Source organism: Typopeltis vanoorti, chromosome 8 (genome assembly GCF_054136105.1).
Source record: "Typopeltis vanoorti isolate ZY-2024b chromosome 8, IOZ_Tvanoo_1.0, whole genome shotgun sequence".
NCBI lineage: Eukaryota > Metazoa > Arthropoda > Arachnida > Uropygi > Thelyphonidae > Typopeltis > Typopeltis vanoorti.
This window is the reverse complement of record NC_143556.1, coordinates 3,826,052-3,850,871: the sequence shown is the minus strand read 5'-3', so window position 1 is coordinate 3,850,871 and position 24,820 is coordinate 3,826,052. Positions and strand designations below refer to the sequence as shown.

General features: G+C 40.1%; 1 protein-coding gene across 1 annotated transcript in view; it reads left to right on the top strand.

Annotated features, from left to right (window-relative positions):
• Nucleotides 1–24,820, top strand: part of LOC150103687 (cubilin-like) — a 55,248-nt gene that overhangs the window by 12,564 nt on the left and 17,864 nt on the right. The window contains exons 3-13 of the mRNA XM_090397051.1: nucleotides 2,637–2,906; nucleotides 5,316–5,450; nucleotides 5,543–5,788; nucleotides 10,651–10,785; nucleotides 12,460–12,699; nucleotides 12,909–13,037; nucleotides 13,465–13,695; nucleotides 14,865–14,999; nucleotides 15,835–16,077; nucleotides 16,778–16,900; nucleotides 21,455–21,712. Of these exons, the coding sequence (XP_090253177.1) occupies nucleotides 2,637–2,906; nucleotides 5,316–5,450; nucleotides 5,543–5,788; nucleotides 10,651–10,785; nucleotides 12,460–12,699; nucleotides 12,909–13,037; nucleotides 13,465–13,695; nucleotides 14,865–14,999; nucleotides 15,835–16,077; nucleotides 16,778–16,900; nucleotides 21,455–21,712 (2,145 nt within the window). The remainder of the gene's footprint in view (nucleotides 1–2,636; nucleotides 2,907–5,315; nucleotides 5,451–5,542; nucleotides 5,789–10,650; nucleotides 10,786–12,459; nucleotides 12,700–12,908; nucleotides 13,038–13,464; nucleotides 13,696–14,864; nucleotides 15,000–15,834; nucleotides 16,078–16,777; nucleotides 16,901–21,454; nucleotides 21,713–24,820) is intronic.

Here is a 24,820-nt window from a genome sequence, read left to right as displayed (position 1 = left end):
AGGGGTGCGGGGCCTTCAGAATGACGGCGAGTGTCACAGAAGGAAAGGAAGACGCTCTCTTGCTCGCGCACCACGGATGCAGAACTTGCGGATGGCAGCAGTCCGCTTTTCAGCCATAAGAATGGGAACACTTGCGATATTGCGAGTAAAACTCCTCGCATATACGAGTAAAGATCCTCAAAATAAATAAAACAAAAAAAAAACGCAGAACGTCTCGTAATTGATCTTCTAGTTGTGAAATTTTCTGGCGTGTGTAACTGCTCGTTCTTTCTCTTACAGCCATGCGTGTAAGTCCACAAAAACCACATCCGTTCAAATGTTACAGGTCTTTTGCCTGCTCTGTTTCCTTTCCTATCGCGATCTCTCTTACATGCGCGCAAGTCGACATAATGGTAGGTTTAGTCTGGAAACAAAATGGAGATTATCTTAGAAATGTTCGTATTTCTCGAGATAACCGACTGTTCGCAGCATCGGATATTTAACCATGGATCCTGCACCATTTCAACAGATGAAAGAAGAAGAAAATGATGACAGTTAAGTGTACTTCGGTAAATATTTTGCAGTCACCAATGTAATTATTTAAATCTCACTACGTCGAAATAACTCTCACTGCACACATCTCATTACATCTCTCTCTGCCTTTCTAAACATCATCTCGGAGTTGTTGGACTCATCAGGCTTGCCGGCACTTGATACTCCTGTTCGTTTGCTCGTCCCATTCGTATTCAACCGACTGTTCCTCTGCGTTGAGATTTCAACTGTTCCGGACAAACTAGTCAAGTTTTTCTTCTTTCCTTCAAACCATCTCGCATCATAAACTGCAGGACGACACTGTGCCTTGGTGAAAGAGACAATCCATCCATTCCTTTGCCTTCTGTAAATCTGCCATAATGCAGGAATCATTGCTTTGCTCAGAACTCTTGTATCGGCATTCCAAGCACTAAATTTAAAGGACCGAAACATTCTGTCGAAGTAATTCTCTTCTAAGTAGGGCATGCAGGATGCTTCTCATTGGTCCAAAAGGTACACTAGATAGAAACCAAGGAGTGGTCCTTCATGGCAGTCAGAAATCATTGAATAGTAATTGAAAGATATACCATTCAATTCTGTATAGAAGAATAGAAGACGATCTGGGGTGACTGAGTTTAGGTTAGTTTGGATTAAATTAGCCGAGGCAATAATATCATGATGCCAACATATTATTTATTTATTATTATTTTTAACCTTTTATTATGTTACAGATATGTAATCAAATGTATGTATGTATGTATGTACGCAATGTATCACATGCAATTTAAATATGTAATCATAAATTTTAATTAAAAAATTATTATTATTATTATTATTATTATTATTGAATAATGACTTGAAAAAAATTATTATTATTATTGTTATTTAAAAATATTATTAACTTGTAAGTATCTGTTATTGACAATTGTAATGTATTATAAATACTATATATCTATATATACACGTGTACAATAATTATTATTGTATCTATGTATGTAATTTATTTGAGACATAATAAAAAAATTAATATTATTATTATTATTACTACTACTACTACTACTACTACTACTTCAGTCTTACCACCAGGGGGAATAAGTCCATTCACGATGACAACATCAATAATCTGTGGGTTATCTCATTTTTACTGAAATTACACTTAAAAAACACCGCAGCTTACTTCAAATATTACACATGTTGGCTGTGTTACACAAAGGTCGCTCTCTGGCTTCTGAGATGCAATTCCATCTGACGTGTTTCAGAGCACATGCCACATTGCTCTTCAAAAACTGCGCTGAGAAGGACGGTGGAGTTTGGCATTTGCAGAATTGACTGGTTCGTCGTGCAGTTAATACTGCACTTCGTCCGAGTGGCAGACGAAAACATTTGTTGCGCTGCACGGAGACCGTCACCATAAAGTAAGATCCATCCTGAAAATCCTGAATTTCGTAAATAGAAACTCTTTAATACCTCTCCGTTATTCGTTTCGTAAAAAGTCTGTTAAATTATTGAAAAATAAATAAATGTGAAGCTAACTTAAATTTCCGATTTATTTCATTTTACTTTTATTTTCTTTATTGTCTATGAGGAGAGGAGGGTGTGAATTGACCGGCCTCGACTTCCTCGCCTCAAGAAAACAAAACACAAATTCCACGTTCGGAACTCTCTCTTCGGCAGCTTTGTAAATTCTTAGCAGCTTCTCTGAAAGAGAAACATTAAAATTAAAAAATAAGTAAAGAATACTATTTGCGAAGCTTTCTGGTTGAGCCACAGTTGTAATCATTATCCGCTCTGAATCCGCAATGACATTTTCAAAATAGCGACGCGATCAAGGTGTGGAAATCCAGAAAGGGAGAAAAATCTTTTTCTTTTTTTTTTTTCCAAAATATCCATAAATTTCAGAAAACGTATTTAAAATTCTTCTGTGCTTATTTGTGCTAATAAAGTATCGAATTCTAAACTGATTTGAGCTTAGGAGTCTGAACTCGCATCTGTTGATTAAAGGTTTCTGTAAGGTACGGAATTCAGGCCAAATGTTGAGTTTGAGAACCTGCTTTACATGTTGCCCTCTTTGAATAATAATAATCATGAAAAAAATTAACTTGTTCTGTAACTTTCATTATTTTCAGAAGGGTCGTATGAAGAGACGAAAGCCGAATGTGGCTCGACGGTGAGGGAAGAGGAGGGCTGGATTTTCACTCCAAATTATCCCTCGAACTACGACAACAACCGAGTATGTTCGTATGTGATCGAGAGGCTGGACAACTCCGTGTGTCGAGTGGAGATGACCTTGGTTGACTTCGACCTCGAGGAAACAGAAGGTTGCTATGGCGATTACTTGGACGCAGAAGAAGGGCAGCAGGGACGATTGTGCGGGGCTTTGCCGTCTGAAACTAAAAGTAAGTGCTGTCTAGTTGGTCGCGCATCAGTAATGTAATAGGTATTGGATAAAACCCCGTCATGCACGGTGCATCTGAACACAATAAAAGTATTACTTTGCCGGTCACGTTATTGTCTGTTCGTTAACGGGAAAAGAGGTCAGGAAAATGCCAGAAACATCCTTTACCTACATTCAATCATAGAGGAATTTCTATGCCTGATTACCTATCGCTTACCTTACTCAGCTCAGTAAAATTTCACATCTTAAGAGGGCGCACTTCCTTAACACCTGTACACACTCGCTGATGTTAATGAATTACGAATGCACGCAGTAACTGAAGACATGACAACAATATATGAATAAATTGTTTATTAACAAAACGAGAAGCAAGTCAGTCAAATAAACCAGAAATAAAAACATAATTAATGAGGATGCTACGAAACATGTGACTATAAATAAAACATAAATAAAAGAATTGGACGGTACTTCGTAGTTCAGCTACGCAAAACCTCCCCGTAATTACATGACTTGCGTGTTTTGTATTACAGACAGCGAACGTCATAATTGCGTGCTGTTACGCCTCCTACAGAGTTTCACATTTTGTCTAAAAGTTAAGAAATTTCTAATGACGTTGACTGTTGCCAAGATTTTAATTTCAGTACATACTCGGATGCGATTTATTCTCTACCACAGAATTTTGCACAGATATTACGAAATATGATTATCTCGTAATCATTACATAGTTATTGTACCATTATTCTACCAGAATAAAATAAAGTTCACTTCTTCCAATTTACTTGTATTAAAAAATAAAAACGTACGATTTGAAAATGCTATTTTCATTTTAAATTAAGATTCTTGGTATAAGTTTATACTGTTTTGTCAAATATAAATAAATGTAAATAGCAAAAAATATTTATTTTTCCATGTGATATTCACATGGAAAAATAAATTTTTCCATGTGAATTTTTTTTTTTTTGAGAATTACATTATTATAACTAGAACCATGAAGATTGGTAGATAAAGAGTGCTATTTTCTATTGCACATTCCTTAGTAAAGTGAACTTATTCAGGAACTGTGGTTATAAAACTATTGTTTGTTGTTGTTGTTGTTGTTGTAAACCCGAAGTTTCCAAGGGTAAAATCCCTGTCCTCACTGTATGAGATCGGCTTCAGTTCAAAAGTCCGCATATCGGGAAGTGAGAGAGCAGTTCTTTATCAGAAAAATGCACAAACGGTTACTTGCTATATTTAATAACATTAATTATTTTTGCTATTATTTAAAAGCGAGTTAGAGATAAATTAATCTTTTATGCTTATCGTCACAGTGAATTGTCGTTAACTACATTTGGTCATCTTAAAATAGTCAAAATTACCTTCGATGAAAAATTTATTTTGGATATATCACGCATTATATCACATACGACATACGACTATGCGACAGATTAAAGCACTCTCATTTACAAGTTTTGTTTCTTCCTCAATCGCAAGGCTGTCCTGAGTCAGAAGTTGCAAAACCAACACGTGTCCTTTGATTGGCAAGACCTCGGTCCAAGTTACGTCAAGGACTTAGGAGATATTTTCTAGGCCTTTGCCGCTGAAGCTGTGTGAGTTGACCTCAAAAGCGAGCGACAGGATTTTCTCCTGAGAAAGTTATTAAACAGTAACACGCCAGTGTGTTCTGGTATGTTCCTGTTCCATAACATGTTCTAACGTGCCTGGTCATTGTTTCCAAATAACATTAATCCTCTCTGGGAATGTTCCATGTTGAACTGCTGTATGCAGTTCAAATGAATAAACCAGGGACTTTAAGTTCTTCCATCTTGCAGGCTCAGTTGTTTTGGCTAGGACTTAGGAGAAGACCTCCCACTTAAATCGCCAGAAAAGCGATTTAAGTGGGAGGTCTTCTGTAGGTTATTTGGAATTATCATCGAGGGAAAATCAATCACGAGGGGTTTGTGATTAATATCTGCCCATCGCATTAGCCCTTAAAAACGTTGTTTAACACAAAACTCGAGTTGCGCAGAAGAAATTCTGCCAGCTGAAACTGAGATAGGGTCAGCAAAGCTCCGCTGGTCTTCAGGAGGTCAGTTCCATTTAGAAAAATCCGCTCTTCACAAGAAAGCATGAGATAGAACTAGCTTAATAAATTAAACAAGAATAATTTCCGATCCTAATTTGTTCAGGGGGATTATACACTAATTTTATTATTCTGCCACTCAGGCGCTCTACAGAAAAATATTTGAGACTACGAAGTTTGCCCACGAAAGTACTCTTAGTTGTTGGGTGAGCATACTTGTTTTACCTTAACTAACACGAATAATAACAGCTATTTTATCCGTCTTTTTCATACAGTCTACTACCAAACGCGGCGCTTTTTTTTTAGGTATTTACGCGTCATTCCTACTTGTTTTCTGTCTCTTTGTAGAAATCCTCACTTTCATGCCCGGAAGACGTACGATGACCCTTCGATTTCGCAGTGACGAAGACAGCACCAGGAAAGGATTCATGATCAAGTTGCTGCAGAAGCAGAACTCGTGTCGAGGATCCGTTGGAGGACCAGGTAAGAACGGCCCTCGCTCACATCACCCTCGCTGCCTTCACTTTGCGTTTTGGTACGTCCAACACCTAATTGTATTTTTGCGCTTCCTTCAGATCTTCCGTCGATCTGTGGACGAGTGATCAGCAGTCTGTCCGGAAAGATCACATCTCCTGGATATCCGGACAGGTACAGGCCAAATGAACGCTGCGTCTACAGAATTCGCCGAGCGGGCTCTTCCGCATGCGAAGTCGTTTTCGAATTTGTGGAGTTTCAAGTGGGTCAGAGTGGCGATTGCACGGGAAGTTACCTCGAGCTGGCGGATGGCAGCAAACTATGCGGAAGCAGAGTGCCAAGAAAGAGTGAGTGTGTTTTGTTGTGTTTTCCTCCGAATAGTAACCCTACCAAGGAGGTCATTTGTTTGCTTCATTCTCCATTGCATACAATGCATATATTACATCTAGTATCTAAATAATTGATTAATATTTATGTTTTGTATCTTTATTCACATTTACATTTTTACTTCCATATTTTCATTTATATTTTAGTATCTACATATATTTGCACTATATGATCTTGACATGTCTTTGTTTTGACACCTATCATTCGTCTCCTGAAATGATGATGTGCTGTAGGCGCATCCAGATGAAGTACAGTAACCGACAGCCAAAGAGTAGGTGGTGGTGGATAATCTGTTGAGTGTGTGGACAACATATGCAGAATGTTGATTCCAGAATGAGGACTCTATGTAGGTAGCGTCTTAATTTTCCATGTCGTCGTTAGCAGCGTAGTCATACGAACTATCAAAAGCATAATTCATTTGAAGTTTGCTTTTTAATAGTTGATGCGAATTTTCTTGTGGTTAATCCGTTTTTCCATTCTTCTTCTTCTTCTTCTTCTTCTTTTTCTTCTTCCCATAATTTAGACTTATTTCTTTTGCAAATGTTTTTATAGCTGATTTTGAATTCTTCTTTTTGTAAATAATTTCCAGATGCTCGTTAAAAGCTGCTTCCTTAGCTAAGTGATCTGTTACTACAGTATGTGCCTTCATCCAGAAGAGCCTAATTTACCATCCGTCTAGAGTGAGAGCCCTTACCAGGTTTCTTATTTTCTATATTATTGGCGCTAGGTTTTGATTTTTAATGGCGTCTGTAATGATTTTACCGTCACTGTAAATAGTTACGGTCTTTTGATGAAAGTTGTTGAGTTCTAATTCCTGGAGATATGAGAGCGATTTAACCATGGAATGTAGTTCTGCTTGAAACTACATTCCCCTCTAGGAGATGCAGTTTGAATCTTCGTTCTTATATGATGGACTGTCTGTAATTTTCTATAAAAGAACAAGCGACGTTTTCTTCTGATTTACGCCCGTCAGTGTATATGTTTGTAACGTCACTTTCAGAGCTTTCCTAGTTTTCCTAGAGTTTTATTAGCTGGCTGAGACCACTTACTTTACCGGAAATTTTTAAAGGTTTGGATTGATGTTGGCATTTCCATTGCGTCTTCCAGGATAAGAAACATCATATATAAGACAGAATTCTTGCAATTTTAAACAAATCGGTGTCAAAGTGGCAATGGCGCATGCTGCCTTCGAATGATATTGTCCTGTATCCTTTAATTATTCGTGTGGTCATAAGAGGTTGAACTATTTTTAACTTTTGCTGATATTTCTTAGATTTTATTGCGTCTTTCCAAGCTGGTGCAGCATACGATGTTAATGGTAGCATAGTTCCAGTATGTATTGTGTTTGGCGCTAGATGACGTAATCTCCATTTTATCCTTTTTGACTTAGAAAGTTTACTGCTTGTAAGTTTTTGTCTGCAACATATGACATATGTGCTTGTTAAAGTTAAATTTATTGTATATTATTACTCTTATTGCTTACATGAAATGTGAAGCACTTTTGACTTGTTGACATTGAAAATAACTTTCCTCTCATAAGCCCATTCTGCTGTTAGCTGTAAGATAATTACTAGTTGTGGTGGTGTTGGAGGTGGGCGGTAGATGGCGTTGATTCGTAGTTGAGGTAAGGTGTAGAGATAGTTGAAGATGTCCTCCCGCGATGAGTCTTCGGACTCCTTGGAGGTATCAGGAATGATAATCATAACAGCAGAATGGGCTTATGCGGGGAAAAAAAGAGATATCCCTTTCTATAACTTAAGTAATAGAAAGGGATATCTCTTTTTTTTCCCCGCTTAATTAGAAGCATTATAAAATATTCGCTGGTCATACCGTTACATTTTTCACACTTACCAAATATGGCTTCCCCTTTTGGTACGTTTTATAAATCAATGATTTGTGCGACTGACTTTGGGATCTGAACGCTGGAAGTCTATTCCGTTTCAACAACCATCACTTAATAGGATGATAAATCGTATAAAATATGCAATTCCAGAGAAGACAAACTAATTGCAAAAATTTCCCTGCGTCCAACTGCATTGTGAGCAGGGGAAACGTTCAAGGGTTATGTGGCGAATTGCTACATCGTGGCCCTTTATTATTTTTGTGGACTAGGCTTCTCGATTGCGTCTTCTTTACACTTCGGAAACAAAAGTAATAGCTTTTGTCGATGACGCGATGATCGTGATTCGAGAAACTTCTGCTTACAGCTAACAGCAGATGAAAAGCTTTTTAAAATTGCAGAATGGGCGTGTGAGAGGAAATTTATTTACAATGGCGACAAGTCAAAAGTGCTTCACATTTATAAAAATAATTTTATTACTGAATTTAATTTTTTTATTAAAGTTATGAACATAATTTAATTTTCATTGCGTCATTTTTTTTATCCCTTAGCTGGTGTCTGGATGGGGCTGTCCCCCTTCTTAACCAGTACACTGCTGTGGGTGCTGCTGGATTGTTTGTCTATTGCTTCTTGACTAATTTTACGGCCCCACGGCAGGGGACCAACTTCAGTTGCTAAACTGCGGTAGGGTCGCAGATGCCCTTTTCAAAGAGAGTCGGAAGGACAATCACAGACATCCACCCTTGGCGGAATTCGAACCGGCTGGAGAGCGGATACGCTAATCATTCGGCCAAACAAATTGAGTATCAAAAGGCATTATTTCTGCCTTTCGATACTCACCAGAATAAAAAATGTTAATAAACGGTATAATGAACTGTATGTGTGATAATGGAATCTCCAACGATGAGTCTTTGGACTCCATGAAGGTCTGATAATATTGATAACAACAATAATAATAATAATAAAAATTACGCTTCTCTTTCAAATTAATAAATTGATATTTCATTATATGTGGGAAATACATTTTATGTCAGAAATTATTACCGAATGCCATAAGAAGGTTGAACACCACAGTACTCATCGCTGCTCTAAAAGGGCTCTCAAACAGAAACTTTGAAGGCGCTTCTTTTAATTGAATGCAAGAGAATTCATTGAAATTGCCAATCCTAATATACACTGCTTGGATAGAAGTCAACTGATACTATGGTGTGAGGAACAAAGCCATGGAGCCCACTTTAACAAAATGTTGGACCTTCTTTCGCTGTGATGACTGCGGCAATCCCACAAGGCATGCTTTACAGAATCGTACGATAGCGATCCATGGGAATTTTGCACCATTCTTCATGGTGGCACATGTATTAAGGTCAGGGACTGTTGTGGGGCGATGTCCCTTGACCTCACCTGACGCTTGTGCAGGCCTATCTGTTCAGCAAATTGTTGACGAATTGGACTATCCCAGGGGATCAACTAATTTTACGGTCCCCCGCCGTGGGGCCGTAAAATTAGTCAAGAAGCAATAGACAAACAGTCCAGCAGTGGAGGACCTACCACACTCATCGTGAAGTTTGTCAGGGCTCTGTGGAGGCCAGTCAAGTGTGGTGGCGTTCATGACCACAAAGCACGCATTTCGAGTAGCAGCCTTATGACACATGTCTTGTTGAAAGGACAATGATCAGTTCCGTAGAAACGCCACAAAGTAGAAAGCATTGCTTTCTCCAGAATGTTCAGATACCTCTAGGAATTCACTTTTCGTGGCACCACAAAAGTCCGAGATCAAACCAGGAAAAACAAGACCATAAATCACACCGCCATCTCCTAATTTCATAGTTGGAGTTACGCACTCTGGTAATAGAAGTTCACCGAGCATCCGCCACACTCACCCACATATCATCCCTTCAAAACAGCTTTCCAAGCTTCCACCTCCTCCTGTACACGCTCTTTGCACCACTGAAGACGACACTGCTTGTTGCTTCGAGTAATGTGGGCTTGCATATTGCGGTCCTACCATGGAAACCCATGTTGTGAGTCACGGTTGTGAATGTTTTTGTGCAGATTCGTTTTCCAGTCGATACCGAACTTTGTGCTTAAAGTGTCGGCCGACGAATGGCTGTTTTTTGCGTATTCTCCTTCTTAGCACCCTACGGTCGCGTTTGATGAGTGTGGTGGGTAGTCCACTGCGGGTAACCCTTGAAGTGTCCATCTAACCCTGCGCCTTCATCTCAGTATGGTATCACACAGGGATGCAAGCGCAGGCGGTCAATGGTTGCCCTGGGATGGCCCAGTTTGCCGAATAGATAGGCCTGCAATATGACATCCTATCACAACACCTCTTTCACACTCCGTCAATTCCCTTCTCACAACCCTTTCACTCGGACACACTTGTGCTGACTTGGGAACATCTTATTCATCTTTAATTCACATCGGTTACAGACACGTGACTCGTTACATAGCCTTGCCCGTGGGAGTGTCCGTTTACTTCTTTCCAAGCAGTGTATAACTCTGACTAATTTATATTAATATAAGCTAATTATAAGACGTATTTTGATCGTGTAATACGTGACTTTTGGTCCGGAGTATATATCTCAGTAAGCAAGACGATGATTCTGAAAACAGTGAAATAAAAAAAGAACCATCTGATTATGACATTTCACCTTTGAAGAAAGTGCTTATGGTTGGCATGCTTACAGGTGTGATCCGGGATTCTCTAAGACGCTTGCTATGTTGATCTGCAACTCCTATGAAGCAATAAGAAAAATTGGCGTTTTTCAAAAAGCAAAACAAATGATAGTTTTAATAAAAGCATCTTCTTCTTCTTCTGGGAAGTCGGTTTTCTAGGAAAGCAAAATCTGACAAATAGAATTTTGCAAATTCTGAATAATGAATTAAATGCCAATTAACTTATGAAAGTTTTGAAGAAGAAATAAAACATTCTTTTATGAGTGAATTGAATCGAAATTTAACTGAAATCAATTTCTCTTTCAGAAACTTTATTTTTTCGTCCAGGCGAGGACGAGATGGTCGTGAACTTTGTGAGCGACGCCTCCTACTTCACGGGAAGAGGTTTCGACATCAACGTCCAACAAATCCCCAACTCGTGTGGAAATTTCCCGCAACCAGGTAAGAACGGACACATGTAAGAGAAAAACAAATAGAAGTAAAATAGGAGTAATGAATTCCATTTAGTTTTCTCTTACGTGTGTGAAGCCTCATTTTAAACATTGCACTCTTAATAGTTCGCAGCACACTTGGAAGGGAAGGAGAAGCCGAAGTGGAGGGGAATACTTGGAAAATTCACCTAGTACCTCGCAAAAGAACTCGGTTTCACGGCGAGAAGTCGAGGTAAGGTTATTATCGCAATGTGCCACCTTGATGCTCGATATTGATTAGGCAACGATTAGAGGTCGAAACTGCCCACAATCTACTCTCATGAATAGATCTCAGAGATTACGAAGCATTATGAAGGAAAGTCAAGAAGCAAGAAACGAAGTTATCGTGGGGAGCGGGGGAAGGGACCATTGAACAGGTAGCGGATGGCGGGAGATGAAGAGGTCATCCTGGGAGCTGCTTTTGTAATGCTCTAGTGATTGCAGAGTAGATTGTTTACGTAAAAGATTGTGACCTAGCGGAATATGTTTGCCAGAGTGAGTAGTACTGAATGTAAAAATATTTTTACATTTGACGTCCGTAGACGCCGTATGGTCACTGCCGTACCTTACATGCTTTTGGCAATGATGTCTTCTGCTAGAATAAGTGGTAGAGTAGCAGATTCCCATTCCACACAAAGTTCGTAGGACAATCGCAAACATCATGCCCAAGGCGGGATTCTAACACGCAGTCTCTTGGCTGGAGAGCGGCACGCTAACCACCTCGGCCAACCAAACGGAAGGTGAGGTGGAATAGATGTCACTGTGTGTGTGTGTGTGTGTGTGTGTGTGTGTGTGTGTGTGTGTGTGTGTGTGTGTGTGTGTGTGTGTGTGTGTGTGTGTGTGTGTGTGTGTGTGTGTGTGCGTGTGCGCGCGTGCGTGCGTGTGCGTGTGTGTGTGTGTGTGTGTGTGGACTAGAAGGATTTCTAGCGATGAGTGTATTAATTCTGCGGAGACCTAGGAAAAGTAATTTGAATTAAATGCCAAGCAAACAAAACAAAATCAAGGTTCTCTTTCATCGTCCCCTTTACTGGGTTCCTTCCCCCTTAGCCATTTCCTCTTCGTAATCGTTCTCCCTTATTCAAAATCAATCACTTCTCACATTCTTTTAGATTCTTTCTGTCCCCATAGTCTCCTCCCTCCCGAAATCAGAGCCCTTTCTTCTGTACTTCGAGCCTGCATCCACGTATTCCATTAGGCCTGACTGACCTTCCTCGTTCTGAGGTCCGTTGGTTTCGTGTTTGGATGTCATCCCTGAAAGCATCTGTATAATTTGCGATAATATTTTCAACCAATGCTGAACCTGGTTCATGCATTCAGTCTGCTTCGGTATGTGAAGTCGAGGGCAGTAAACTAAATGCGGAACTTCAGAGTTCGTGGCTAACTGGGATTTTCAAAGATAAAGCCGGCGAAGTGCTTTTTTTCAAAAAAATGAGCCATTTCTTTACTAAAATCAAAAAGATCTAATGACTGTAGTCAACAGAAGATTTCGAGGGCATTTAACAAGAAAGAGGTTAAAATAATAAAACACGTAGACGGACAACGGAATATATGGGATGGGAGCTAAGACAATTAAATTCGTTTTGAATGGCATCTACCAGAACGACGTGAACTCATTGAGTGGTTTTCTTTCTTTCTTTATGTTTAGATTTTTGCGACCAAGAAGTAGCGGATCTCACCGGCAAGTTCACCTCTCCGAAGTTCCCCGACAAGTACGGCGTCAACGAGCGATGTACATACACCATCCGCAGGGTTGACAGGACGGTGTGCACCGTGGAGTTGGACTTCAGGAGGTTCGACGTAGAACAGTCTCAGGGGCGGTTTTGTTCGAGGGATTTCCTGGAGCTTCCCGACCAGACAAGACTGTGCGGTCGACTGACAGGAATCCGTAAGTGCTTCTCTCTCTGGAGGGAAAAGTATTTTTATGGGTTAACGACACTCGAACACGAAAATCTTTTATTTTCATTCTGAAATGGAAAAGTGTTCAACATCTTAAATCTCTCTTGTAAACTTCAATTGCAAACAGTGATTTTGCACTCTTTGAAAGTTGACCTCTTTCCACTGCAATTCCTAAGAGGTGAGATCGTTTCGTTTCAGGCTTGCTGCGTTTTTACTCCGGAAGCGACACTCTGACTCTGAACTTCTACTCGGACAACTTCGGTTCCGGAAGAGGATTCCAGATATTTGTCAGGCAGAGGCGAAACTCCTGCGACGCATCTCCGAACGGTAAGTCCTACTACGTTTCTCGTCTTTTCAAAGGCCAGTCTTTTACGGGCAGATAATATGGAATCGCCGATGGCTCGCAACTCTCCAAATTCACTTCGTTTCCGACGCGGCCAATTTCAACGAAGCCAACAAATTTGGAGTGCTTTAGCAGCAGCAGCTTCACGCCGCTGCTGCGAATGCTGGAAGCGAACAAATGACTCGTTTCTTTGATTGCTTCGTGCATCATGTTGTTGTAATATGATTTCAATTATGATGCCATCTGACGGTAATCCAGCAAACTATCATTTGTTTCAACTATCTCTCAGAACTGATGACTACAGTGAGAAATCATCGTTTTCACCGATTCAACTGAGTGTTGCTTGGATAGAAAGACTTTTCTTTTTGTTGTCGTTATGATTTTGTGAATTTTTTTTTTCTTTTTCACCAGATTGCAGTCAGAACATCTCGGGAAACACCGGAAGATTGACTTCTCCTGCTTTCCCCAATAACTACCGCTCGGGTGTCAAATGCAAATACACCATACGTAGGCCTGACTCCAGCACCTGCAGAGTCGAGCTCGAATTCCGGAACTTCGACGTGGAGTTTAGTCCCTCGTGCAGCAGAGATTACCTCGAACTACCAGATCGCACTCGACTCTGCGGAAGCTACGGATCGACGAGTAAGTGGAACACCAGATGCAGTTCTGGAAAGGAAATCTAACAGAGAGAGAGAGAGAGAGAGAGAGAGTTACATCAGTACGTAAGATCCGTTTGTGGTTTGTGAAGCATTCTCAAGGACAACAAGCCAGTCTTAAAATATGCACAACTGACCCCAGGAATGAATCATTCTCAGAGACATTTGGGGCAGCATTTTCGAACGGCCTTTTTTAAATTGATAATGTTTTGCTTTTAAAGATATTATCAATTTAGGGATTGGTTAAAATAAATACATTTTTGTTTGTTTATTTTTAAGTCAACCTTGGATAAACTGGCGACAAATACCCGAGCACACAAGTTATAAAAACAACTCCACCCAAGTCCAACAGAACGAAAGTTCCTGTTAAGTCACAACCGGTCGCTTTTCTTCTTCGAGTGACGTCACTTCCAATTCAGCATGCTCAGCCATGAGCACCAAAGTCACGTGCGAGTCGATTTTGTCTGTGAAACGCTTTCTTGTCTGTTGTTTGGCATGAAAAAAGAATTTCCGGCTGATGAGATAGAAAAGAGAAAGGCCACCTAGTGGGGTCATGGGTGGACTGTCAGGCATCGATCAGCGTTGAGAAAGCAGAAGCAATTGGGTCTCTGCTGCGAATATTCAGAATAGAGTTTTAACATTTCGTTGAATTCAAACAGATTAATTAATTAAATTAATTCATATAAATGCGAAGGCGAATTACATTAAAAGTGTAATTAAATTGATTTAAATACGCTAAAATAAATGTCATAAATTTAGATAAAAGTTGCTGAACTCGAAATTCAAGTAATACTTCCCAATAAAACCAATTTTTAATGAAATACAATTTCTACATTAAATTCCCCTCCTCCCCCAAATCCCTCACGAGTTTCCAGAAATCATTTTGAGCGACGCGACAAGAAGTGAAGGCTTCCTCAGGGACACAAACATTTTCTTACGTTTAATGCGCGACACGAATTCGTTGCGATTGCTTCGATACTCGCTGGTGTTGTTGTTGGCTTTACTGTTGCGAGAAACAGAAAGTGTGCAAGTGCTCTCTCTCTCTCTCTCTCTCTCTCACACACACACACATATTTTTATTTTATTCTCTTTATGAAAGTTCGACATCGTTGACATCAGCAACGTTTGTGCCGATTTATTTTCTTTCTTTTCCAGAGGTATTCGATTATGGAGCATTCCCTGATGACGTCATGACGATGTATTTCACCACCGACACCCAGCGTTCCAAAAGAGGGTTCGACATCGTCGTTCGGCAGCTCCCCAACACGTGCAGCATTTATCCACCCACAGGTGAGTCTATGTCGAAATTACTCTGATTTTCGACTTTATGGAAACTTCTAATAACCGCTTTGTTTGTGTGTGTGTGTGTGTGTGTGTGTGTGTGTGTGTGTGTGTGTGTGTGTGTGTGTGTGTGTGTGTGTGTGTGTGTATATCAGGAGACTTTCACATTCAGACTCGTGAGGTGAGCAAGTATCTGACAATCCGTTTCTCAAGGTAGATTCGATGCTCGTGGATAAAATTCCAAGCTACCGAGGTTGGGAATGCTCGTGCACTTAGGCTAAAGCGACGGTGATCAGGTTGCACTGTAGAAGATGGTCGCACTTTTTTCAACTCCTGTTGAAATGCTGCTGTTGAGACTGTTGACTTCTTGCGACTGGTGTTTCCAGCGCGACACTCGCCTGCAGTCACGGAAACAAGAACTCTCAACCACTAACTTCCCCCCTCCCCGCCATCTTTTCGCATCCTATTTTTTTCGTGTTTTTGCCTGTTTTTTCTCAACACTCTCCGTTCTCTTCACAAACTGGATCGCTTATCTTCGAACGATGTTCTTCACGATTTCGTAGCACCTTCGACACTGTTCATACATCGCGTTCATGGTCTATTTGTTTCACTGTCCACACAGCTGTTTGGTTCCCATTCCAACGGCACAACAATCAACGTGGGGGTTTCTTTCGACTCTTCCTTGTGATTTCACGTTCCGAGTTTCTCTTTGAATCTTCTTTCGCCTCGAGAACTCCTGCGCTGATTCGCTCGTAAAGGGTGAATGGAAATTTCCAGAGCTTCCCCTTGAAGCATCAACTTTCTGTCGATCGTTAAACGAGTTTTCTCCCCGTTTTTCTTGCAGTGCTGTGCGACGAGACCATCTTCGACACGGTGGCCACCATCCGATCCCCGAACTACCCCTCCAACTACCCGAACAACGCCCGCTGCGTGTACGTGATCCGACGTCAGTCTTCGTCAGTGTGCCAAGTACAGCTGGACTTCTTGGACTTTGACGTGGAAGAAACTCCGGGATGCGCGGGAGATAAGTTGGAGCTCGAGGCAACCGGTCAGCGGCTGTGCGGTTCTCAAGTTCCTCGTAGACAAGGTGAGCAAAACTTCAACTGCGTCCTTATTGATGTTTCCATTTTTTGATTTGCATTTCCTCGGTTGACTTTCTCCATTTCTTCCATCCGTAATCCTAATTTCTGAATCGTCTTTTCTCAGTTCCTACGGGACGATTTCTTGTTTCCACGCTGCCCACTAGATCGACTAGCCCACTTTCCTCCCAATATCTTTGCGTAGATTCAACCGAATCTATCCCAGGCAGAACTGGGATGCTTTCTGCTTTTTACATTAAAAGCATCTCATTTTTGTTTTGACCATGTTTACACGCATGTAAAGGCTTCATGCAAGGCATCTCTAAGATTGCTTGATGCTATCCAAAAGAAGAAAATTTGCTGAATGCAGCGAAGGAAGAACTCCTTTACCGCATGATCTGTTCATTCACTCTTTCACTGACTCTGACTCTCTCTCAGCTTCTGCTTTACGGCTCTTCTATTGGTATTTTCGTGGGCAGCGTTCTACTGAACTAACTACTACAGTATCACCGCAGCTTCTTTCCAGACTGTAATGAGGAGAGCAGCTGGTCGCAGTCCATCTCAAAGCTTACTGGACAAATATCTCTTCATCCGCTTTCATTCTATCTGTTTATTCTTTTTTTGGAGGGGAGGGGGATAAAACTACAATTGCACGTGTGCACACTTACCACAATACAAAACCTTTCTCAGATTTTGTTTCTCTTTCAGTTATTCCTTTCCGCACGGGTTCGGACATGATCAGACTGGTCTTCTCCACTGACAGACGCAGCACAAGGCGAGGGTTCGAGATTAAAATGACGCAGCTTTCGGACTCCTGCTACCAGCCAGTAGGTGAGTTGCGCAGTTTCAATACAGCAGCTTCCTGAGTGAGAGAAAGAGAGAGAGAGAGAGAGAGAGAGAGATGACTTCAAACCCGTTTTATGTTTTCGAAATGGTTAACACTTTGGTGAGCGAATTTCAACGAATTCTTGGGCTTTGATTGGCAACATTGTCGCCTAAGGATTTATTATCTCAGCAGATTCTGTTTTTCAGAAAAGTTTATTTTGAGAATGTATTATTCTCGGGGTCTGTAGTGATTCAGCGGCTTCTTTAATTGCTAATAAAACTGCCGCTTTGACTTCAATTCTGTTTAATTAAATTGCCCACAATTCAGTGCCTGTTTCTTGAAATGCTTGAAATTCTTCCTGACTAAACCTCGTTGCGAATAGAGAGAGAGAGAGAGAGATGATTGGCAAACTGGAACCACAAATCAGGAATTAGAAAAAGATTTGAAATAATTTGGAAGTTAAGAATTAACGAGAAGTATCCCACATGAAACTCAATCATTATTCGTCTTATTTACACCGAACGTGAAGCGAATATTTAAATTATTAAAATATAAATTCTCTCTCTCTCTCTCTCTCTCTCTCTCTCTCAATGTCCTTCCGTCTGTTTGATTGAAGTTACATACAAGAGTCGCATTGTTAAATTGATGCTCTGAAAGGGGTCACCCACTGAATTTTTTTGCCACACTTTATTCCCGTTAATTCTCACGAACGAAACATTTGAAAAGTTCTGTTAAGTGATTTTGTTCGGATAATAAAGCGTTTTTCTTTTAAATTGCTCATCCTAATATATATTACGGAAATACTATCTTTCTTCTCATAATGCATGAAAAAAGATAGATGTCACTGCGATCTCACAATTAGCATATAATGACGTGACAATTAAGTCAGCCAATTAGCTTTTAATATTCAAGGTAACAAATGGCTACCGACATCAAAGATTTTACGTTATTATTATTATTCGTGACACCTCCAAAGAGTCCGAAGACTCACCGCGGGAGGACACCCACTGTACAACTCTCCGTCTCCACCACTACACCGAACACCTCTACTACCAATCATCAACACCAGCGCCATCTACTGGCCACTACCACCACCACAGCTAGTATTGTTTTTGTCTGTAAATTGCGTGTGTTCTGAAGGGCCGATTTTTCTGTATGCGGGATGAAAAACCAGACTTTCCTGGAGAAAAAAACAATGCTTCCTCCGTATGAGATCGGCTAACTCACCTTCGATTGAAAAAGTCCATATAAAGATTCCTCCCGTCATGACGAGAATCGAACTTAGGCCTTTTCCAATCGAAGGGCGCAATGTACCGTCTTTTTCCAATTGACAAAAGACAGGTTAAAATAGTTTGTTAACCAAATGGGAAATTCAGATTTTTTCTATCTCAAATTCCAGCCACTGGAACAACTTTTTACATTAAAAGCTTTTTCAGAAAAACTTTTTCAGAAAAACATTGGATTCGATGAGTTAATAATATGTATCCGTTATCTGTTTCAGATTTCCTTGTGCTCTTCTGAATTCAGTCTGCATACGTCAAATGGATGTCCATTGTTCAGTGTTTTTCTCTCTCTCTTTCTCTGAGTCTGTGTGATGGTTATCAGTGGCTTTTGTGTGTGTGTGTGTGTGTGTGTGTGTGTGTGTGTGTGTGTGTGTGTGTGTGTGTGTGTGTGTGTGTGTGTGTGTGTGTGTGTGTGTGTGTGTGTGTGTGTGTGTGTGACATCTTCACGTACATTTCATGATTGCATGTCTTTTTAATATTCTTTTGTATGTAATGGAACCGTCCCACCTTAAAAAAATCTAACACCTTATGCCACTAAACTTCGCTGTAGGTGACAGATGAATTTCATCACCCGGTGCGAGATCACGACCTTGCTCACTGCGGAGGGTGAGATGGATTGAACAAATTGCATGTTTCGTCTTCATTGCACAGCTCCCGGAGTATCTTTCTCCTAATGATATTGGCTAATTCAACGCCAGTTGAATTAGCCAAAAAGAGAAAGGAGTACAAACGATAGAAATTCCCGCACACAAACCTGAAATAGTTTTAACCTACATTTGTGGTGCAAAAATAGTTCTCATTCCAAAGTTTTACAGTTTTAGCCACTGTCTGGTTCTTAAGATAGTTGAATTTTTAATTGGCTCATTTAAATCGAAATCGGGATCAGTGCACGTGTTCAGTGCTAAACATAGAAAAAAACAAAACGCGGCGGGCTGAACAATATGATAAAAGCAACGAATACAAAACAGAGAACATCACTGGGAAGATACGTTTTTTCCAAATGGGATCGTAGCACTGTGCAAAGAATTTGTGCAAGGAGGCAGTGAAAAGAATGCTTCGGTCATTGAAATACCCTGGAAGACGGATGTTGGAGCATTAGACGTACAGAAGAAGTGTAGGAATCTCATCGTCGCCCTGATTTCGTCCTCTCAGCTCTCACTCTTCGTGCCACCCTTAAATTGAAGCCAGCAGTTAAATATTCGGCGAAATTGAGAGGGAAAGGCCATTAAGACTTCGGGTAGCCCCAGACGTGTGTGCTGTTGCATTTGTGAACCACGTTTAGTATCTGGTGGTTCAATGACGGATGACGCGCCTCTTCTGAAAAGGACTTCACGATGCTGATGTTTGCTACCACCCTGTGTTGACTTGTCACGAAAATGGACAGCACACAAAACATTTCTTCACTGTGATTGGATGAATGAAAAGAAAAAAAGCAAAAGCAAATTGGGCACATGTTATTGTTTTCCTTCTTCTTTCTGTAATATGTCTGTGACGTCATCTCATTTATTTTGCATTTATTATTGAACATTGCAAAATAAATTTGCTCGCAGTACCAGTTATTTAAATACCGCATTTTCGTTAAGATAGTTTCTGATATTTTGTGCCTCTTTTATCGCGATCATCACGCTATTAATATGCTCCCTCATCATCCAGTAGAAAAGGGTTTAGAAAATCGATTAAACGGCTATTTCAATCCCATTCCACGAAAGTAATCACTCGCTCATGCGATTTTGCCTTCTCTTTTGAAGAGATGGTGTTTTTGAAGAGATGGCTTCAATGATGTTAGTTTTTTCGCTCGCAATGGACAGCTTTTCTACGTGCCTGAAGAGAGAGTTTTAAACCAAAGATAAATTATAATGCAGGCCAAAGATTACTTCTCTTTTTCGCGTTACTTGGCTTGTGAGTGTCACCACTTGACAGATTTTTTTGCATCGGAGATCAATTTCTTTTTCATCTCTTGGATGGTGACAGCCGTAACGAAGAATGAGGCAGTCGATGTGAGAGTTGAAACGAATATTCATCGGGTGCTGGTGGGGAGTATTTGAAAGCTGTTTCATGGACTGCGCCAAAGTTTTTCGAGTTAGCATTTAGTGGTTGGTGGAATCCAAACGACTCTGCCGTTGTTTAGGTCCGCTTTTATTTTACGATGAAAACTTCTTTGGAAGAAGACAACGATTGCTGACTCCTACAATGAGATTATTTGAGAAATCATATGAGTCACGTGATCAAATAATGCCCCCCCCCCCTTCTATGGTGCTTTCTTCGTTTAATGTTTTGTGGAAGACGCTTCTTCATAAATCTCAACGAAGAATCGTAGCGTTGAAGAGGATTCGAGAGAGAGAGAACGAAGAAACTTCAATATCCACACACTCTCCCTCCTTCATGAACCAACTGGGCACAAATGACGGGGACAGGTGATGGAGACGCGTGTGTCATTCTTGGGATCACCTTGAGAATGCCCCTGGGTTAACTTTTTTCTTCCAAAGTTCCGCAGGAAAAAAAAAAAATCAGTCGAGCTTTCTCAACGTGACGCGATGTCTCCTGGAAACAAGTGCGAACGGAAAAGGAAGGGAGGAACCCAATTAGCTATGGAATAAAAAAATAAAATAATAAAAACTGGTGAATTTGCAAATCCCCACTGAAGGGCCTTCCAGCTGAAAGCAGATTGAAATCCCGAAGGAGGTTCGAAGGTTAACCTTGTTTCCGACTCTTGCCCTGTGGGTCGGAAAGTCCTTCCTCCATTACTAAGCGATTTCTGCGGCAATCACAGACTTCCTTCTCTCCAATGTTTCAGTAGTTTCGACGGGCGGAGTTACGCATGCACATTTCTCATGCCCTTCAGATGCTTTAACACGCCTGTTTTCTTTCTTTCTTTCTTTCTTTCTTTCTTTCGTTCATTTTAAGTGGATGAAACTGTTTCCTTATTCCCGTGGTGATCGAGGAACTTTTCTTCGAGGGGGGAGCAAAACCCATAAAGAGAATTGCCGCTTAATGTTGGTGACCTGACCTTCGATTCTCACGGGAGGAGTGCTTTCTGCATACTGGGCAGCAGAGTCCTTGAGCGGATACCAAAGAGCGCACGTCACGTACTCTGGAGTGGGGATTCGGCAACAGACTAAGGTAACGAAGGCCACACTACGGAATCCATCGAAAGTGCATCACATTAACGACGGTAACGAATGTAATACGAACTCCACAAGGACTACTCCGATGATCTGCACACGATGTATTCCAAACGAGTCCTAAATCCTTTCTCACCCTTCCTTTCTTTTTCAGGACCCGATTCGGACCAGCGAGAATGCGACGCCTTCTCGGGTGTCGACGGCTACATCCAGAGCGAGAACTTCCCCCGCCCCTACGACCCCAACACCAACTGCGTCTACAAGATCGTCCGCTACAGCAGCGCCATCTGCCAGCTGGAGCTGTATTTCGTGAACTTTGACATCGCATCGTCCAGCAGCAACGCCATCTGTGACGGAGACTACTTGGAGATCGAGGGAACCCGCTACTGCGGTCGCAGAGATGGCCAGAGAGGTGAGTGTCGTCGTCGAATTTTATCTGAGATGTTGATTGCACTCCGCAATAATCATAACCAAGACTCGACAAATTATGCAAATGTTACTCGCCATGCACCCTCCCCCCCCCCAAAAAAAAAAAATATATATATATATATATATATATATTCGCCGAAGAGCATTTCAGGGCCCACCCCATTTTCAATGATATATCCCAATCATTCAATAGAAGTTCCACAGATTGCTTCTTAAGGTTTCTGTTCCAGGAAATTTTCTAATCTTTGTTGTCTCGAGTCCCTGGAAAGGCAATTCGAGACTTTTCATAAATTTAAATTTACAAACCAAATAGAAAAAGTGTCTAATTTATTGTAATATATTTTTTTGTTTGTTTGTTTTGGTAAAGTCGGCAATTTAATTTTAGCACATGATGACTGCAATAAATAGAATGGTATTCATTATTTTGTACTTCTCTTTGGGTTTCCTTTAAATCCAGTGCAATGGTATCATCACGTGACTATTAAGATCACCCATAATCAAGTGCAACGAAAGAGTCACGCCAATAGATATTCTTGTTACGCTGAGCCACTCCAAGTCCGTTCTTTCCAACTAACGGTGTAATTAACAAGCCTTCTGATAAGGGGGGGGGGGGACTCGTTAGTTAAATGAAACCAAAAAATTACCACCAGTAGGTAACAGACTTTTATGCTGCAATGTGTGGGGTGTGGTTATTTTTAAATTTGGATGATATTTGATAACTCATTGGTAAGATAAAATGATTATTTGATAATTTTAATAAGTAAAAATGGAGGCATCATCGATCCCTCATATTTTATAGCCAAATCCTGGAAGAAACTTTAAAAAAGTTTCGAAAATTACCAGAAAGCTTATGAAATATAATTTTAGGCATCCGAGTTACCGGTTCGCACTACTTAAAAGACATGAGCTCTGATCAGGAGCCCGTATGTTCGCATTTTTTCTTTTTCTTTTTTTTTTTTTTTAGTGTTAAAATTAGATTTCACTGGCCTATTAACTATTTTGCAACAAAATTTTCTGCTACAAAATCTAGGTGATGAGACAAAAACCTTACTCTATCAATTAATAGCCCAAATCTGTGATAGAGGAGAAATACCGAAGGAGTTTATGAAATCAACCATAATACCAATACCAAAAAAGAATGATGCAAACAAATGCAGCCAATTTGGGACAATAGCTTTAATCCCACATGTTAGCAAAATTCTGCTAAAAATTATTCAAAATAGAATTTATTCAAAAATATTGGATGAAGACCAATTTGGATTCAGAAAGAATAAAGGAACAAGAGAGGCAAAACTCTGTTTAAGAACAATAATAGAGAGAAGATTAGACCTTAGTCAAAATACTTACATTTGCTTCCTTGATTTAGAGAAAGCGTTTGATAAAGTAAACCAGCAAATAATATCGGCATAGATTTGAGGGATAGGAAAATAATTTATCGAATTTACAAAAATCAAAATGGACGGATTAAAATCAATGATAAGGAGAAAATAATAAATATAAGGAGTGGAGTAACAGAAGGATGTATTCTTTCACCACTTTTATTTAATTTATATATTGAAAAGGCCATTCAGGAAACTAAAGATAAAATAAATAGTGGCATAAAGATAAATGGTGAGCAAGTCATATGTATGAGATTTGCTGATGACATAGCCCTTGTAGCAGAAAACAGAAGAACGTTAAAAACTAAAAACAATGCTAGAATTACTAAATAATAACCTTGAAAAATATAAAATGAAAATCAACACAGATAAGACTAAAATCATTGTTACAGGCAAAATCCCCATCAATATAGCGCATATAGACATCAGTGGGAAACAAATAAAACAAGTGAAAAGCTTTAAATATTTAGGAAGCCTAATAACAGAAGATGGCAGAACAAGAGAAGACATGAGATCAAGAATAAACAATGCAAAAGCCCAATTCTCTAAGATGAAAAGCATTTTAACAGGAAACCTCAACCTACAATTGAAAAAAAAAATTATAAAGACATTGATATGGAGCATTGCACTGTATGGATGTGAAAGCTGGATTCCAGGCAGAGAAGATGCAAGAAGCTTGGAAGCTTTTGAAATGTGGTGCTGGCGCCGCATTAACAAAATAAAATGGACAGAAAAAAAAATCAAACGAACAAGTCCTGAGAGAGATAAACGAAACAAGAACTCTATTAAATCGATCAAAATTAGAAGGGGTAGGTGGTTTGGACATATACTTCGACATGATGGGCTTGTGAAAAGAATAACCGAAGGCAAGATAGAGGGGGGGGGAAGAAGAAGAGGCAGACCAAGGAAAAGCTTTTTTGACCAAGTTAAAGACAGCACGGGTTTGAGGAGTTACCAGGGGGTTAAGAAGAAAGCCAATGACAGAGCGGAATGGAGGAAATTGCTGCTGAGCTACCAGTCCCAAGACTGATGCAACTGATGATGATGATTAACTATTTTGATTTGCTGTTCGAGTTGGCTGATTGCTTCTCATCAGAGAAGAGGCCAGACAACTTTTTGCGGTCTTCTTCTCCTTCTGCTTCTCCTTCCCTCAATCTTCCCAATATAACTGCCTTTTCCAATGATTCATCAGCTCCCATAATCTCTCATCTATCCAGAGTCAACTTCTGTTTAGTGATCATCGCCTCCAAGAAGCATTTATATTCTCTAAAACCTTTGTGTCGGTCATACTTGCAGTCCATGGGATTCTTAACAGTTTCCTTCACACCCATAATTAATGAATCAATTCTCTTTCTGTCTTTCTTCTTGCTCATCTAGCTTTCACGTCTGTACATTACTACTGGAAATGCCATTGCTTTGACTATCCTAATTTCGTGGCTTTACATTCACAAACACTTTACAAAACAGAAACCTAATTTAAGCACTAATAAAAGGCAACGCACGAGTTTCTGTACAGATCACGTGTCTTTTAATGATTCGGTACTAAGGCAATTCGGATGCTTCTAAAGTTATATTTCATAAGCTCTCTGGTCAATTTCAAAGCTATTAAGTTTCTTTCTACATTTGGCTATAAAATATTGGGGGGATCCATAATATCCTCCATTTCTACATCCGATTTTTGTCAAATTGAAGCCTTTAGGCCTTATACATCT